General features: G+C 50.3%; 3 protein-coding genes across 5 annotated transcripts in view; 1 reads left to right on the top strand and 2 right to left on the bottom strand.

Moving 5' to 3' along the window:
* Positions 1-2,198, bottom strand: part of Slc39a11 (solute carrier family 39 member 11) — a 404,384-nt gene extending 402,186 nt beyond the window's left edge. The window contains exon 1 of one of the 2 annotated variants that reach the window (XM_029484199.2): positions 2,073-2,198. The gene's annotated coding sequence lies outside the window, so the exon portion shown is untranslated. The remainder of the gene's footprint in view (positions 1-2,072) is intronic. The other variant, XM_029484197.2, reaches the window with a different exon arrangement.
* Positions 1,674-14,899, top strand: Cog1 (component of oligomeric golgi complex 1). Its single transcript, XM_021175800.2, has 14 exons — positions 1,674-2,016; positions 3,864-4,105; positions 4,242-4,423; positions 4,556-4,726; positions 6,664-6,820; positions 7,697-7,907; positions 8,800-9,588; positions 9,939-10,085; positions 10,297-10,458; positions 11,401-11,528; positions 12,196-12,304; positions 13,454-13,563; positions 13,645-13,723; positions 14,705-14,899. The coding sequence occupies exons 1-14, from the start codon at positions 1,702-1,704 to the stop codon at positions 14,843-14,845; spliced, it is 2,943 nt and encodes a 980-aa protein (XP_021031459.2). The 5' UTR covers positions 1,674-1,701; the 3' UTR covers positions 14,846-14,899.
* Positions 13,819-17,497, bottom strand: part of Vcf1 (VCP nuclear cofactor family member 1) — a 23,396-nt gene continuing 19,717 nt past the window's right edge. For both annotated transcript variants that reach the window (XM_029484203.2, XM_021175803.2), the window contains exon 3: positions 13,819-16,046. In XM_029484203.2, coding sequence (XP_029340063.1) covers positions 15,813-16,046 — 234 coding nt within the window. In that variant the 3' untranslated portion in view covers positions 13,819-15,812. The remainder of the gene's footprint in view (positions 16,047-17,497) is intronic.

Genomic DNA, 17,497 nt, shown 5'->3' with positions numbered 1-17,497 from the left:
AGACCACGGTTCTGATTTTCAGAGAAAATGGATGTATTGATAACACAATGAGCTGCTGGGCAGGATGTGCAACTAAACTGAAGAAGCAGAAGCAAAGAGAGGGAGAACATTCCTAATCCAAAGTATACCTCAGGGCGATCCAACCTGCAGATACCCATCACCAGCACTGGCACCTGAAACTACAGCTGCAGCCACTGTCCCTGCCACTCCTGCACACTAGGTGTTGTGGGTGAGACCTAGCCTCTACAAGGCTGAAATCCCTGCACCAGGGCATCGCTGCCTCCAAAGGCTCAAGAAGGTCTTGTGGACCAGTCCCAGGCCCCAGGCTGGCACAGTAGGTGCAAGAAGTCCTGGGGAAAGTTTCTGTCTGACAGAGAAGCGCTTCCAAACACGGAAGACAGATTCTGCAGGCTCAGAAGCAAAACAGCACCAAAGCAGCCGGTAGAGTGGGACTATAGAAAGGACTGCACGTCACCGCTGCGCCACCAGGGGGCGCGCTGTGCTGGGGGAACTCTGACACGTAGGCGATATCTTGAGCCAAGTGGCTTGAGTTCTGAGTTAACCCCCTTCCCCGAGGTAAATAAAATTCCCTGGGCTTCAGTTGTGCATAGAGCAGGGACTCTTCTTGCTAGAATGTCGTAAGTAAACCCCCTTATTTAGACATCAATCTATTGCTGTGACATTTACCTCGAAGTAGTGGCAATGGTGAACGGGAGAGAAAACCCAGAGACTGTCTGTGGTACAGGGCTGCTGAACACACAATACTGTTTTCTCTGTGTTAACATAGGAAAGAATTCTTCAGCAAACTTTTCCAAAACGAAGGGCCCTGCCCTGAACGGACTTATGAACAGCAAGCCAGAACGTCCAGGTTTTCTTACTGGGTCAATCTCAGGATGTTCAATCCTCTGGCATCATGGACTCCCCATCGTTCTCCACCACAGGAGGCCTGTAACAGGGAAACCCATTTTGTGGCCACTAAACAATATTTAAATAAAATAGAAGACCCAGGTAACTACGCTCACAAGGTGGACCACGCTGTCACCCAGCTCTCCAGCTGCCGAGTCCTAAGCGAAGAGTCCCAAGGCCCAATCCTGGTTGCTGTGATGGTCTATCGAAGGCAAAAGCGTGCATGCATGTAAGACCGACAGCAACACGACCATACGTGTATCTTTACCATAATGAACCCCCCTGTGAAGCTCTTCCCTCCCCAGGAAAGGGTTTGGGTGCGACGCAAGGGGCTCCGGGCCACTAAGACTTTGACCACCAAGTACAGGTTCAGCTCTGCAACCTTAACTACTTCGCTTCTCTAAGGAAAAAGAGCGCTCAGGGTAGGCGAGATGGCACAACAGACAAAGGCGATTGCCGCCAAAGCCGATAAAATTCCATCTAAAATTCTATACTGAGATCCTCACGGCAGGAGTGAGCTTCCTGCAACTTGTGACCTCCGCGCGCATCTGTTTCTGTCGCACGTACGCCACCTACATAGGGTGAGAATGGGGAGGAAGAGGGAAGGAGAGAGAAGGGAGGTTGTAACAGTAAAAAAAAATAAGCTCTGGAGAGCAGCACTGCCACCGAGGCTCACTCCCTGGGACCACCGAGGATCCCGACCTGGCGGAAGCACTTCCGCCCCCATCCATGATGGCGGGAGGGCGGGGCGGGGCTGGCAGGCGGAAGCGGCCGGCGGATCCCTGGCTTAGCACCATGGCGGCCGCGACCGCCTCCTCCGCGCTGAAGCGGCTGGATCTGCGCGATCCCAACGCTCTCTTCGAGACCCATGGAGCAGAGGAGATCCGCGGGCTGGAGCGCCAGGTCCGAGCCGAGATCGAGCACAAGAAGGAGGAGCTGCGGCAGATGGTGGGCGAGCGGTACCGCGACCTGATCGAGGCGGCGGACACCATCGGCCAGATGCGCCGCTGCGCCGAGGGCCTGGTGGACGCCGTGCAGGCCACCGATCAATACTGCGCCCGCCTCCGCCAGGCCGGCTCCGCGGCGCCCCGGGTCCCACGGGCCCCGCAGGTCAGTCCGGGATCCGAACCCGCCGCCCCCGCCGCCCGGCGGTCCCCACCCCTCACCTTCCGCCGGAGGAGCCCGCCCCTCACGCCGCCGCGGGCTCCGGGGAGGCGTCTGCGGGCCTTCCTCGGGACGCTGGTCCGCTGCCGAAAAGTCAGCCGGCCTTTTGCTCCGGGAGCCTTCCCGGACTTCCGGACGATTCCCTCGCCTCCCGTGGGTTCGCTGCGCTCTCCTTCCCTTTTAACTGAAAACGCCAGGGGTCTCTCGACTGTCAAGAACAGATCTCTCCCGTTCGCTCACACCTTCCTGTCAAAGTCATTCATTCCCCATCCCACCCTGAGCCCGACCGAGCCTGGAGAATTGGGGGAGGGTAGCCTCAGCCGTCAGGCCCTCCCCCTTTTAATAGGTGAATAGTTTCATTTCAGGCTGGTTTTTAAAACTCAGGGTATCCTGATGTCCTCCCATGAAACGTTTAAGACCCGATGCGGGTCGAATTCTGACATTGGGTGTTGGCTTAGGAGTGAGCAGAGGGCGCCGAGGGTAAATAGTTTTAACCTAGGAGAACTTACTGTAACAGAAGAAGAAATTACAAAAGCGCACTAGCCCACATGTGGAGCCAGCTTTCTCGCGCTACCTGGGTGTCAGAAAATCCAAGCCAAAAAAAAACTAGGGTAGTATAATGAACGTGGGCAAAGAAGGTTGGAACTTTGTCGGCCTGTCACTTCCTAAGCTACACATTTAAGTACAGCCCCCTTCCCAAATGGACAGACTTAGCTGGCTAGCTTCAACTATGTAAGCCCAGTCTTAGAAATGTATTGATTTTCATAGTTATGGTTGGTGCATTTCTGGGGGGATGCCCTCTCCGTTCAAATCATAAACAGGAGCCTCCCAAGATTTTCTTGAAGTTTACATTCTAATTAAAGAAAGAAATCCTTGGGAAATTGAATTTTAAAAATATGAATAATTTAGAATGGCAGTAGAAAATAGTTTAGCATAAAGGTGATTAATCACATGTCCATTTAATGTAATACTTCGGAAGGAAGGAGTGAGTTGGGTGTGGCTCCTCCCCAGTAAGGACAACTGAGATTTGGAACATTGACGTCGCTGGCCAGCTATGCTGCTGTAACAAAAGATTTAACACTGGGCAGTTCATAAAGAGTAGACATTCATCTTCCCTCAGTAATAGGCCTGGGAAGTCCGAGATCAAAGATCAAACTGTTAGCATCATAAGTCCGTTGCAGGCCTGCTTGCCTCCCATAGCAGATGGGGAGGAACACAAAAGAGCCAGAGTTAGTCCCCCTCCTTTACAGGCACCCCACACACCACTACTAAAGACGGACTCGAGGTGAGAGGGCAGATGAGAGGCCTGAAGTCTTAGCCAGGTGAAGATCTGGTGCAGGGGTGGTAAAGAACAGTCAATGAGAAATCTTTGGTGACCTTAAAGAGAAAGGAGAGGAAGGAGGAAGCTTGTAGGAAGCCTCCCTTCCACCCACCGATAACCAGATGGCGAGATGCCCCGCCCTCCTACCAATAACCAGATGGTGAGATGCCATCTGGTCGGACATAAAGTGCCCTGCAAGCTGAGTGGTACTGAGTGTGGCTTTATGAAAACGTCAGATTTTTGTTTTCTTTTTAAAGACAGGGTTTCTCTGTGCTGTCCTGGCTAGTCTGGAACTCACTATGTTGACCAGGCTGGTGTCTAACTCTCAAGAGATCCGCCCACCTCTGCCCCTTGGGTGCTGGGATCAAAGGTGTGCAATACCACACAAAAGCATTCCCCAACTTCTCCCCCAAGCCTGTGTAAGCGGAGCTGTGCTTTTTATTTGATCTTCTGACGGTCTTCTGCCCTTCAGCCACAGCCGCCGTCCGAGAAATTCTACAGCATGGCCGCCCAGATTAAGCTGCTGCTGGAGGTCCCCGAGAAGATCTGGAGCGCCATGGAAGCCTCACAGCACCTCCAGGCCACACAGCTCTACCTGCTCTGCTGCCACCTGCATAGCCTGCTGCAGCTGGACTCCTCTAGCTCCAGATACAGCCCCATCCTCTCGAGATTTCCCATCCTCATCCGCCAGGTGGCAGCAGCCAGCCACTTCCGGTGAGTTTGGTAGCCTACCCTAGCTCACTGAACCCCTATAGTGTCACAGGGGTCTGTCTGTCTTTTCTCCTTATACACTGAGCCACTTCACCCCAGATGTTAGCTACTCCATGTTGATCTTTGTGAATCTTTCTAGGTCAACTATTTTGCACGAAAGCAAGATGCTGCTCAAATGCCAGGCTGTGTCGGACCAGGCTGTGGCCGAAGCCCTCTGCTCCATAATGCTCTTGGAGGAGAGCTCTCCCCGCCAAGCCCTCACAGACTTCCTGCTGGCCAGAAAGGCGACTATTCAGACACTCCTGAACCAGCCTCATCACGGTGGGTGTGTTTCTCTCAAAAATGGGATTCTTCTACAGGGAATGGAGCAGTGTGTACCAGGGGAGCCTGAGGCAGCGTTCCGTGTTCATCCTTGCTAAAGGGAACTGGTTACAAGAGGGTGCGTTCTTACAGGTGCTGGCATCAAGGCCCAGATTTGCTCTTTGGTGGAACTGCTGGCTACCACTCTGAACCAGGCACATGCCCTCTTCTACACCCTACCAGAAGGCGTGCTACCCGACCCATCCCTGCCCTGTGGCTTGCTCCTCTCTACCCTGGAGACAGTCACAAGGCAGCATCCCACTGGTGAGCTTATAACCTTTACCCTCATTCATTCACCCGATCTGCCATTTCCTAGCTCCTGCACCATGCTCTGGCCATAAACCAGTGAACCGGAAAGATTCAGACCCCTGCTCTGTGGATAGCACAGCTTAGCTGGAAAGCAGGTGCTGAACCTTCAGAGGTGCATGAGAGGTTTCTGTTTGATGTCAGCAGTAGTCATTGCTGGAAATGCCCAGTACCAGTTGCTTAGGAACACTGGAAGGATCTCCCTAAGCCAAGGAGGACTTCCCCGGGGAAAGTGATGTTAAACCAAACTGAAGATGGAGGAAGGGGGGAGAAATCCATATAACAAAGATGAGGTTCTGAGACCTGAAATGAGGGTGTCAGTATAACTGAGGAGCTGAGGTGCCTGCAGGAGGTTTCTCCAGTGTGGTAAGGGTCTAGTGAGAAGAGGGCCGAGGCATAGCCAGGGGTCAGGGGAAGTGCAGCCGAATGGGCCAGACGGGAGTTGGGCTTTAAACAGAGATAAGGGCATTCCTCCTCCTTGTAGGCTTAGTGTGCTCTTCTGCCACCTGTCCTCCTGCATCCCAGACTTCTCTGGAGTAGCATTTTCCCAGATATAATTAAATGTTTTTAGTGGCAGTGGTGTCCTGCAGGACAGAGAGGTGCAGAGAGCTAAGAGAAGGCTGTCGCCATGGCCCAGAGTCAGACATAGGATGAGGACTTGGGCTAGAGGGGGGCCATAGAGATGAAGCTGAGCGGCCATCGATCTCTGTCGAGAGGACTAGAGATGAAGGATTGTCTGGGGAGCATGTGGGTAGGGAGGTGTCCGAATGAACTACAAGAGGAACTGGTTTGGGGATTGGGATGGGTTTCCATTTGCAGATGGTACCCTAGAGAACACTGAGGCCCTGAAATGGGGCTGAGGAGTGAGCAGGTGTCCCCAGAGATGCCCACCTATAGCACGCCTGCAGGTGGCAGCATCTGTACCCACGAGGATGGATGTATCAGTGAGCAAAGACTCACACAGACTCCTGTAATGGTAGGGCTGCAGGGTCAGGTGGAACCGTCAGCAGTCAGCAAAGGAAACAGCTCAAGGTAGAAGGAGGGAGTACAGGACCCTTCCTACCAGGGGCTCATCTCTTTCCTTTGCTTTGAGACACACACACAGCCCACCCCCACCCTCCCACCCCTACGCTGGGATGTACTGATTTATAGCTTTCGTGAAAGGTGAATGCTGACTGGCCTGCCCTGGCATAGAAAAACAGACACACAAACTGAGTGGCCTCTTCAAGAGTACAGTGAAAGGCACTGCTCAAGAAGCCCTGCCCAGGCCTGCAGGATGACCAAGAGACTCGGCAGGCAGGATAGGTGGTCAGTGCTTGTTCCCTTAGGCCTTCAAGTGACCTAGGATGCTAAGAGGAGAGGGAAATGGATAGCCTACACTTTTCTTTGGCAACTTAAGCTCTGTTATTAAAATGTCGATGACTGGTGGGCACAGTGGCATGGACCTAGCTACTCAGAAGTCTGAAGCAAGAGGACCACTGGAGGCTCAGGCTTAGAGACCAACCTAAGTGACATGGCAGGACCCCACCTCAAATACCCCCCCCCCACACACACACACATATGGCCACATATGCACACACACAAAGATTGCACAGTACTCCTTCTCCCCTCCCTCTCTCCTTCCCTCCCTCCCTTCCTGTTTGCCCTCCATTCTTTCCTCCTGGCCTGTACTGTTCTTAACCAGCAGAATGGCAGAGTGTGGGGAGGCTGCTGTGCACAGGGACTGGCGTGCCCTGTACTTCCTTTAGCTAACCTTTTTCCAATTTGACCCACCTTCCCAAGGGTGGATGGGGTGGGTGACATCTAGGTTTTTGGACATTCCCTCATGGATTTGTAATTCTCAGAATGCTGTTCAAAGCCCAGCCCGGATCCCTCCCACTTGGCCTTTTCTCTAGGAAAGGGCATCGGTGCCCTCCAAGGGGAGATGAAGCTGTGCAGCTGGTTCAGACACCTGCCCACCTCCATTATCGAGTTCCAGCCCACACTCCGAACTCTCGCACATCCCATCAGCCAGGAGTACCTGAAAGACACGCTGCAGAAATGGATCGACATGTAAGCAGGCAGAACGCACCCCTGAGGCTTGACCTGCACGCAGCCTTCGAAGTGACCACACCCAGGAGGCATAAGCTGGTTCCCAGTCATGGGGTAATGTGCCACATGCCTGCCACCCACTCAGGGTACACTGCTACCTGTGGACCCTTAGTGCCTACAGTGGGAGAATCGGGAAGCTGTTTTGACCGTGGGCCAGACAGAAGGTTTAGCAGTTAAAGAGCACTTGCTGTTCTCCCAGAAGACTTGGGTTCAGTTCCCAGAGCCCGTATCAGGCAGCTCACATCCACCTACCTAACACCAACTCCAGGGTTGCTGTTGCATCTGACCTGAGGGCACCTCCATTCATGTATGTCCACCTGGAACGCACGCACACACACACCACACCACACACACACAGATTTTGAAATAAAATCTTTTAAAAGATAATTATTTTCCATAACAGTTAAGTAAAGGCTTTTCTCCTTACACTCTAGTACCGAATACTCTGAGCTTTTAAGTGTTGGCTCTGAAGCTGTGCCATGAGGCTCTAGACAAAAGCCGGCTTGGCGTGCTGAGAGAACTGCAGACTCCCAGTGTCCGTTCAGCTGTAAATATGCCAACATACTTAGTTCAGAGGTTTCAAATGGAGTCTTAAGAATTTTTCTTAACAATGATGTGAAAAGCCACAAATGAATACCAGGTGTGCTGACGCACGCCTTCAATCCTAGCATTCCAGCAGCAGAGGCAGACAGATCCCTTTGAGTTTGAGGCCAGCCCGGACTACATTCCAGGCCAGCCAGAAATACATAGTCAATCTATCTTTAAAAATAAACAAAAAACAACAAATACAACAAGTCAGGGATCCAGTGCAGCCTAAGCAAAGTGGTCTTGTTACAGGTGCAATGAAGACATTAAAAATGGGATCGGCAATCTGCTTATGTACGTGAAGAGCATGAAGGGTCTGGCAGGCATCAGAGATGCCATATGGGATTTGCTTAGCAACGAGTCTGCCAGCCACAGCTGGGAGGTGGTGTGTCAGCGGCTGCTGGAGAAGCCGCTCTTGCTCTGGGAGGACCTGATGCAGCGGCTCTTCCTGGATCGGTTACAGGTACAGTGGGCATCACTGGGACCACCTCCCATTCGAGCCCCGTGTGGCCTCTTTTTTTTTTTTTTTTTTTTAAAGATTTATTTATTTAATGTAAGTACACTGTAGCTGTCTTCAGACACTCCAGAAGAGGGCGCCAGATCTCGTTACGGATGGTTGTGAGCCACCATGTGGTTGCTGGGATTTGAACTCTTGGACCTTCGGAAGAGCAGTCGGGTGCTCTTACCCACTGAGCCATCTCACCAGCCCCCCCGTGTGGCCTCTTGACTACGTTAAAACCTCCCTCGTTTACTGAACGTTTTCTTTCCCTGTTTCTTACCAAATCTAGATTTCCTCAAAGTTAAAAGAGATAGCAGGCTGTTGTGGGGTGCCACTCAGTGAGGCTGTCTTTGCTCTCTGCCATACTGTGTTGACAGTACTGGTTCTTTTTCTCATCACTGTGACCAAATGGCTGACAAAATAACCTGAGGAATGATGTAGTGTTTTAGCTCAGAGCTGTGAGTGTTCAGTGCATGGTCACTTGGCTGTTTTGGAGCCAGTGGTGAGACAGAACTCGTAACTAGAGTATGTGGTAAAGCCTCACCTCATAGCAAACAGCAGATGGGATGGGGTTGGGGGACAGGGACAAAGATACCTATCCTCAGAACACACCCCCATGCCCTTGCTTTAGTTAAGCCCACTCCAGAAGTTGTCATAACCTCTCTAAGTAGTGCCACCAACTGAGACCAAGCTGTTAACACCTGAACCTGTGTGGGCGTTTCACGGTCAGGCTTTAAATGGTCACTGTGAGTGTCATAGAGAACGTTCTGAAAGCCAGGATAAATTACCATTTCAACTCATTTTGAAATTCCCATTAAGTAACAATGGCTAAAACTCTGCTCTCCTTCCTTTATAGACACTGACCAGAGAAGGCTTTGAATCCATCTCCAACAGCTCCAAAGAGCTTCTAGTCTCAGCTTTGCAGGAACTGGAGACCAACAACTCCACATCGAATAAGCATGTCCACTTTGAGCAGAACATGTCTCTCTTCCTCTGGTCCGAGAGCCCCAACGACCTGCCTTCTGATGCTGCCTGGGTCAGCGTAGCAAACCGGGCTCAGTTTGCCAGTAGTGGCCTCTCCATGAAAGCCCAAGCCATCAGCCCTTGTGTCCAGAACTTCTGTTCTGCCCTGGATTCTAAGCTGAAGGTTAAACTGGACGACCTCCTGGCCTACCTTCCTTCCAGTGACACAGCATTGCTCAAGGATACCACCCCCATGCACCAGGCTAAGAACTCTGCCTTTGATAGATATGCAGATGCTGGGACCGTGCAGGACATGCTGCGTACGCAGTCCGTGGCCTGCATCAAGTCCGTCGTGGGCTGCATCCAGGCAGAGCTGCGGACCATTGAAGAAGTCACACAGGAACAAAAGGATGTCCTTCACAGCACCAAGCTGCACGCAGTCCTCTTCATGGCCAGACTCTGCCAGTCTCTGGGAGAACTGTGCCCTCACCTAAAGCAGTGTATTGTGGGACAGCGCGGGGGTTCTGAGAAACCTGCCAGGGAGGCGAGGGCTCTGAAAAAGCAGGGGAAGGGGAGAGCTCAGGATGTCCTCCCCACGCAGGCCCAGTGGCAGGGAGTGAAGGAAGTCCTGCTCCAACAGAGCGTCATGGCCTACCGGGTCTGGAGTGCAGCACTTGTGAAAGTGAGTCACAGGACTTCTGGGGCTTGCTGTCCTCAATGAGGTGTAGAGACAAGTGATGCTTACTTCACGGCTGCCATAGCACGTATGCCGGGCAGCTCAGCATGCTTTCCTCTTGCCAAGCTGGCCAGGGAACCCTGCTTCTTGCTCTTCTGTCAGTACCAGTCTTCTGCCCATCCCTGGTTTCCCACCGGGTGACACTTGGCATCACTACAATGACAAGCAGCTACTCCTCCTTGCTGATCGTTACTGTGCCAGGAAAGTGCTGGCTGCCTACCACCCACACTGGTCCTTTTAAACCACACTGCAGAGGCCCTGGGGAACTAATGTGGCCATTCTCTTTTTACCTCCAGTTTCTGATTTGTGGATTCACTCGATCACTGCTTCTCAGTGATGCCGGCTCAGTCCTGGCCACTGCCACCAATTGGGATGAACTAGAAATTCAAGAGGAGACAGAGTCTGGCAGCAGTGTCACGTCTAAGATCCGCCTCCCTACTCAGGTGAGCTCATCACACTGTCAGTACTTGGGCTGCAAGAGGGAGCAAAGTGCTCTGGGGAGGCAGACTGGTGTGGAAAGCCATTTCCATATATATGTACCTGCTGAGGAGCAGCTGAGTGCTCTTCAGGTAGATGCTTAACTGGAGAGAGGTCAAGGTAAACGTCCTTGGGGAGGGATGCACTTAGCAGTATGCTGTTGTTCTCATCTTTCAGCCATCCTGGTATGTACAGTCCTTCCTGTTTAGCTTATGCCAGGAAGTTAATCGGGTTGGAGGCCATGCTTTGCCAAAGGTCACCCTACAGGAGATGCTGAAGACCTGCATGGCCCAAGTCATAGCTGCCTATGAGCAACTCACAGAGGAAAACCAGATAAAGGTTGGTATCCAAACAGACAGACCTTTGTCTGGATTTGGGTGGTTTGTTTAAAGGGTTCAGACGAGAATCATTGCCCAGCCCAATCCCACGCTCCATGTTCTCAGGAGAGGCATTCACCTCTGCAGGGTGACTTTCTCAGGGTCAGGTGGCATCACCAAGTTCACTGTTCAGAACTGGTGGACAGGGTAAAAGCTTTCACAGGAAAAAGGGCTGAGTTTTGGGCCCAGTGCCACCATTCACTCATGCAGGCTCTGGGCAAGTCTTTAAACCCTATGATCTGCTCAGGATCACTGTAAGCAGGTGAGAGAGGGAACGGCGGAGCTACGGCACCAAGAGGTTCCCTTTAGGATGGATGAGGATGGATGAGGAGGTCCTAGCCTCCCAGTCTCCACTGTACCTGTGCCTTTGACCTTTCACTCATCCTCCTTCACTGCGAACATTTAAAGGCCAATCCTGCCTTGGAGAAGGATGCAGTGATCTCCTGAGCCTCAGAATTCACACACCACTCCTCAGGCCAGGGCCTTGCCACTCTGCGACAGCCACCTTTATCTAGGAGCCTGCCTTTAAGGGCTGGGTCTCTTCCATGCTGAGATTTGTTTTTTAATTTAATTTGTAATTCATTTTTTTTACACTCCATATTCCATTCCCTGCCCCTCCACATCCACCTCCTCCCCTCCCTATCCCACCTGACCTCTAAACTCTCTGGGGCCTCCAGTCTCTTGAGGGTTAGGTGCATCATCTCTGAATGAACACAGACCTGGAAGTCTTCATACTCTGAGATTTTAAGACCGGGGTTCTATTCAGCACGTTTGAGATGGACCTGGCCCTGTGGGTCTCAATAGCACCTTCTGAAACTGTACCAAGCTGTAGTGCCAAGCAGAACCTTTAGCCTCTCATGGAACCATGTAAGGAGTTACCCTCACCAGCCAGTTTCACTTGCAGAAAGAAGGGGCATTTCCAATGACCCAGAACCGAGCCCTGCAGCTCCTCTACGACCTACGCTACCTCACCATGGTTCTGAGCAGCAAGGGGGAGGAGGTGAAGAGTGGCCGGAGCAAGGCAGACTCTAGGTGACTATTCCTACTGGGGCACCCCCAGGGCAGTCTCTTCCTGATGCAGTTAATGGACAGCACCCTACTTAGGAGGGTTCCTCTTGGGATTTCCCCGTTTTATAGCAGTGGGAGAAGCCATACTTCAAGTCCAGGATTAAGATCTTTGTCCAGGTCAGCAATAAACAAACATAATCTTGCACTGTGCTAGTATCTATGAACTGACTGACTATTCGGGCAGCTCCGAGGCCATGCTAAAGGGAAACAACCCACTGTGCTGTCCTGTGCCTATAAGCTGTAGTCCAGCACCATCTTAGTCCTCTCAGTAGTGTGTGTGTGTTGGTGTATGGCTGCATCTAACTCAAGTCCCTTTCTGGGGATGCCCCCAAGCCTGTCACATCCTGCACACTGACTGGGTTTCTTTTAAACAGCAAGTCACTGTGTAATCAGTGAGTTAAATAATACCTGGTGATGCATCCCACAGCTAGGTGAAGCCAGCAGAGGACTGAGGAGTCCTGTTTGCCAAGTGGCAGGCACGGACTGGACATTCATGTCAGGCTGACTTGTCTAAGAACACTAAGCAACTTAGCTGGGTAATTCCCACCTCCGGGGTTACTGTCGTAGTAAAAACCTGCCAGGTTGTTTCCTGTCCTGAAAAGTGCGTGTAATAATGTTTAACTCTTCTCAGAACTGAGAAGATGACCGATAGGCTGGAGGCCCTCATTGACCCTTTTGACCTGGATGTCTTCACACCGCATCTCAACAGCAACCTGAACCGCCTGGTGCAGCGGACTTCAGTAAGTTGGGTCTCAACCGTGCTCAGTGTAACCAAAGTGTCTTGGGATCAGATTACAAACCTGCTAGGGTCCTCCACCTACAGGAGTGAAATACAAAAAAAGGGCCACTTCCTAGAAGAGAATTAGGTAAAATGCCATGAACTGGGACAGCCATGTTGGAGGTAAGGTTTGGTAAAGTTTATTTACACGGCTTCACAAAAAAGGAACCCATGGGTGCCAGTAGAATGGCCCAGTGTGTAAAGGAGGTGCCACCAATGTCATCAGCTTCAGTTCACAGGACCCAGATCTGAAGAAACTGAGTCCAAAAAGTCATTTTCTAACCTCCATGTGCGTGTGGATATGGATGGGCACAGGGCTTGCTCTCTCTCTCTCTCTCTCTCTCTCTCCTCTCTCACACACACACACACACACAAAATATATAAATGGGCACGGTGGCGCACGCCTTTCATCCCAGCACTCAGGAGAGAGAGACAGGTGGATTTCTATGAGTTGGGAGGCCAATCTGGTCTACAGAGAAAGTTCCAGGACAGCCAGGACTACACAGGGAAACTGTGTCTTGAAATATCCAAAAAAGAAAAAAAAAAATGTATAAATTTTAGAAAAGAGCTACATGGCTTTGAGATTCTTCACCCATGGTACTGATTAAGGACTAAATTTGAAAAAGTTAGCAGTTGGAGCTAGCAATATGGCTCAGAGGTTAAGAGCACTGTCTGCTCTTCCAGAGGTTCTGAGTTCAATTCCCAGCAAACCACATGGTGGCTCACAGCCATCTATAATAAGATCTGGTGCCCCCTTCTGGCCTGCAGGCATACATGCAGACAGAAAGCTATATATATAATAAATAAATTTTAAAAGGAACAAAGAAAAAGTTAATACTTAAAAGTACATTTGCCCAAACAATGGTTAAAAATAACCCACGAGTCAGGCGTGGTGGCGCACGCCTTTAATCCCAGCACTCAGGCACGCGGATTTCTGAGTTCGAGGCCAGCCTGGTCTACAAAGTGAGTTCCAGGACAGCCAGGGCTACACAGAGAAACCCTGTCTCAAAAACACCAAAAAAAAAAAAAAAAAAAAAAAAAATTAACCCACGAGTGAAGTGTGAGTGACTCACTCTGTGATATTCACGTGCCCTCCATTTCTTACCTGCAGGTTCTATTTGGCTTGGTTACAGGCACAGAGAATCAGTTTGCCTCTCGGAGCAGCACTTTCAACTCCCAGGAACCCCATAACATACTGCCACTGGCCTCCAGTCAGATCAGGTAAGTAAGTAGCTCAGGAGGCTCTGCCGGGCTGGGCCTGCTGCCTGTTCTCCGCAGTGACATCTTCTTTCTTGTCTTGAGGTTTGGACTCCTTCCACTGAGCATGACAAGCACAAGAAAGGGGAGGGCAACCAGTAGAAGCGTTGAAACCCAAGCCCAGGTCAGTGCCAAAAGAGGCTCTTGTGGTTCTTCCAACCCCTCCCTGACTCAGCTCCCCACCCCCCACCAGCTTTTAGAAATAACCAACCAATTAGGCACCATACAGCAATGCACTAAGGCTGCTTTTAATGGCGGCGCAATAGAGAGTACAAGTGAGCTCATAGAAAGATGCCAGTTAACTCGAGCAAATAGCCTCAAAATAGAAATATACCCAGAGCCAGACCACAGGCTGTGGAGTCCGCACAGCACATGATAGAGATGGCCTCTTGTATTCTGTAGGGTGAATGACTGTTGACGGGCACCCCGACACTGATCAGAGCATGGGAAGAGCCTTTGTCTTCAGATGGTCTCACCTGTGCCTGTAGTTGGGTGGGAGATGGGAAGAAACGTGCTTCCTCGAGCACGGTTTTATTAATACATGTTTTGTTTCAGTAGGACACCATGCATTAAGCCTGCCGGAGCCCTCCTGGGTATTTCTGGATTGTGTTGTGTACATGTGTGCTTGACAGCTTCTCTTCTCATAGCCCTGTTTGCCTTTCTGTTACAATTCCAGCCAAGTATCCTTTCCACATCCCTTGCCAACAAACCCGGTAATCCTGAGTCCTCTCAGCAAACATCTGGTTTTAAAATCTAGAAAACAGCTCTGAAAGGAAAAGAAACCTACTTCGTGAGCTCTGGGCTTCATGACAGTAGTTCCCACGTCACAGGGCTGGCCCTTCCATGCTGTGGCCCTCAGAGGCGGCCATGGAAGGCACTGCATGTTCACTCTCTTCCTGGCATGGGCCTCCTTCAGACTGTAGCTGTATCACACAGTAACCTGCTCTGGTCCAGTCGTCCCTCTCAGATCCTTCTTACTAGAGCCATCCCCGCTCCTCAGCGCTGTTGCCTGTGCTGTGTGGCCTCTGAGTGGGGTGCAGTGAAGGGGACAGGCAGGAGGCTATGGGTGCACGCTTAAGGCACTTCCTCTTCATCTATATGGCAGGTTGGCCCCCCGGCACTCTCCAGAGTAGGAGACCCGACGACGCATCCCGGCTCCTTATTCAGGCAGCTTGCAAGCGAGGAAGACGACTCACCTGCACCTTCATTATTCAAGCTTGCCTGGCTCTCTAGTATGACCAAGTAGCATAGGAACAATGCCCAGGCTCTCTAAATAAATACTAGCGCATTGTTTTTCCTAGAGGTGCCTCTGCTCGTGTTTCTACACCACACCAATCTTTCCAGTTCCATGACAGAATGTGGGCCCCTGGCAGGGCTGGGGTGCCCATAGGTGTTAGCAGGCAACCTGCACTTGGTCTGCACTGACCACTGCCTTGGCTATGGGCACCGCAAGGAGCTAGCAGTTAAGCTGTTAATACACAAGTTCATAACATTTACTAGCTATTTCTTGACTTGAGAACTGCACAATGTTCTCTATAGCGTCTGGGGTACAGACTAGAAGAAAATAAGATATGGAAGTGATATTCTCCCTGGAAATTCAAATGTTAAATAAAGACCACAACTAGGAAATGTGCTTAACTTCCATGGTCTTCAGAGTGGGCGACTGTTCTGTTCCAAGGGAGAGCATTTCCATAGACAGACATCTACATACTAAGAGGTAGTATGGCAGTTAGCTTCAGTGCAACACTGAGTCAAGCTTCCTATATTTAGGGAGAAAACTTACAGGGGTTTGTTTTTTTTTTCATGGAAACTAGATATTCTTTACTAGTTTATTGAATTTAAAAAAATTAAGATCCCGCATTTTTTAAGAGGCTCTTTACATACAGTACAGCATCTAGTTGACAGATGTGGAAATCGGTCAGATGAGACTTCCTCATACACTGCCACGACGTAGATCTGATGCCCTCTCTTAAAAGAATCCTCTAAAAGAATCCTATAAAAAACTGCTCCCAAGCCCCTCCGAAATCGCAACAGTGCAGCAAAACCCCGAGTAAGCAGCGCCTGCTGACCCGGCACTCAAATATAGACGGAAAGCCGACAGGCATTTTTTTTTTTTTTCTGTGTGCAACTTTTAAAAACAAATCATTAAGTTGAAATATCCAATCTGCACAGTGCTGTCCCTTCACAGAAGGCAAGAAACTGCCGGAGAAGCATCATGTCGGCGGCCGGCCTCGGTGCTGTAGGCTGTGAAAGTGAGCCTCCTTCAGGGTCTGGTTGATGTGGAAGTAAGGGCCTTGGCACAGTGCAGACTGCTCAGGCATCGGCTGGGGGGTGCTGGGGCAGGATCCAGGGATGGTGTGGCTCAGGCTGCTCTCTGGCCCACTGGCCCTATCTGGGCTGTTGATGCTGCTGCTGCTGCTGCTCCCACCACTGTCGCTGCTTGAAGACTGGAAGGAAAAGAAAAGACAGGGTCCTATCAGCCAGTCTCCTGCAGAAAGGCTTTGCCGGGGCTTAAACTGAGATGCCCGTCCTAGGAGTCTTCTTTGTAATGGCTGAACAAAACTCCACTGTGATCCACGCTTTCATATCCACTCATCTCCTGACAGCCACCTAAGAGAACTCCACGTCCTGACTACTATGAAAAGAACAACGATAAACACAAATGTGTAAGTCTCTGTGGTGGGACACAAAGACCTTTGAGTACATGCCCAGGAGTGGTATCTCTGGGCCATATGGCAAGGAAAATGAACATAGGAATTTTGCACAAAAATTGATGGATCTAGAAATTATGACATTAATAACTATCCCAGAATTCACGTGGGCAGTGGGCATAGCTTGTCAAAGTAAGGGATCAAGAGAAGGAGAAAAGTAATAAGGAAGTGAGACGGATGGTGTAAAGGAACATGAGACATGACAGTAGGAAGGGGACTCCTGGGCACAACACATTAAAGGTGAGAGAAGAAACAACCCCCAAAAAGTGTATCTTGAAATGCCATAAAGAAATGGTTACTGTATGCAGTCACGGATGCTGGCTTCACACACACCACTCCCCTGACAGGTAGGAAGTGTAGGTATTAACCCAAGCACACGCTCTAACTACAGCTTATTCCTTCACTTCTGTGCTCAAACCATTCACCCACCATTTCCAGACATCAAAGGTGGTTCTCAGCTAAAAGGCAAGTATCAACTACTGGTACAGGGACAGGAAAGTTATGTCCCAGCCACAAACTCTGAACACAGGGAACTGAAAACCTGCGTGCAAAATAATGTCCTGTAACTGCTCAGTACACAAACTACACTTAAGAATTGGGCTGTCAATCTTGCTGCCACCAAGTGGATGTGTGCCTGAGTGTGTGCCACGTGTCCTCTAATGAGCAAGACCTCATCAAAGCAACCACTCAAAAACATGTCCTGTTTGACACTAGTATTAAAGCTGCCTCTCTTTTTTCTGAGAAGAAATTAAATCCTAAGGAAGGGGTGCAACCCTGAGCTGGTTTAGAATTTTGTCTGACATTTGGCCCTTTGCTATATCCAGTTTATGCACTCTTGACAATGGCATTTGCTTTGAAATGTTTACATCTGTGTAAGTCTACACAGGAGAGAAAAGACTGGAAAGAAAACAGCCCAAATAGTTAAAATGGGAGGGTTAGAGACACTTTTCCCATCCTCTCCTATCACTTTTTCTGTAAAGCCGTTGTATATTTCACTTATAAGCACTACTTTATAAAAGCTTCCAGATTTATATTGCAAGGTGACTATTAAGTCCAGGCTCTATGTACAAACATGTATGTAGCTAACTCATCTGAAACAGCAAAATGCCTTCCTCAGAAGTGGCCATCAGTACACCTGAAACCCCTTATCCTCAGGTGATTTGAGCTGTCTCACACAGGCATATACT

The sequence above is a fragment of the Mus caroli genome, unplaced genomic scaffold, assembly GCF_978045245.1.
Source record: "Mus caroli unplaced genomic scaffold, Mus_caroli_1 scaffold_13, whole genome shotgun sequence".
Taxonomy (NCBI): Eukaryota; Metazoa; Chordata; class Mammalia; order Rodentia; family Muridae; genus Mus; species Mus caroli.
Note: the sequence above shows the minus strand (reverse complement) of the source record. Positions and strands in the feature narration are given on the sequence as shown.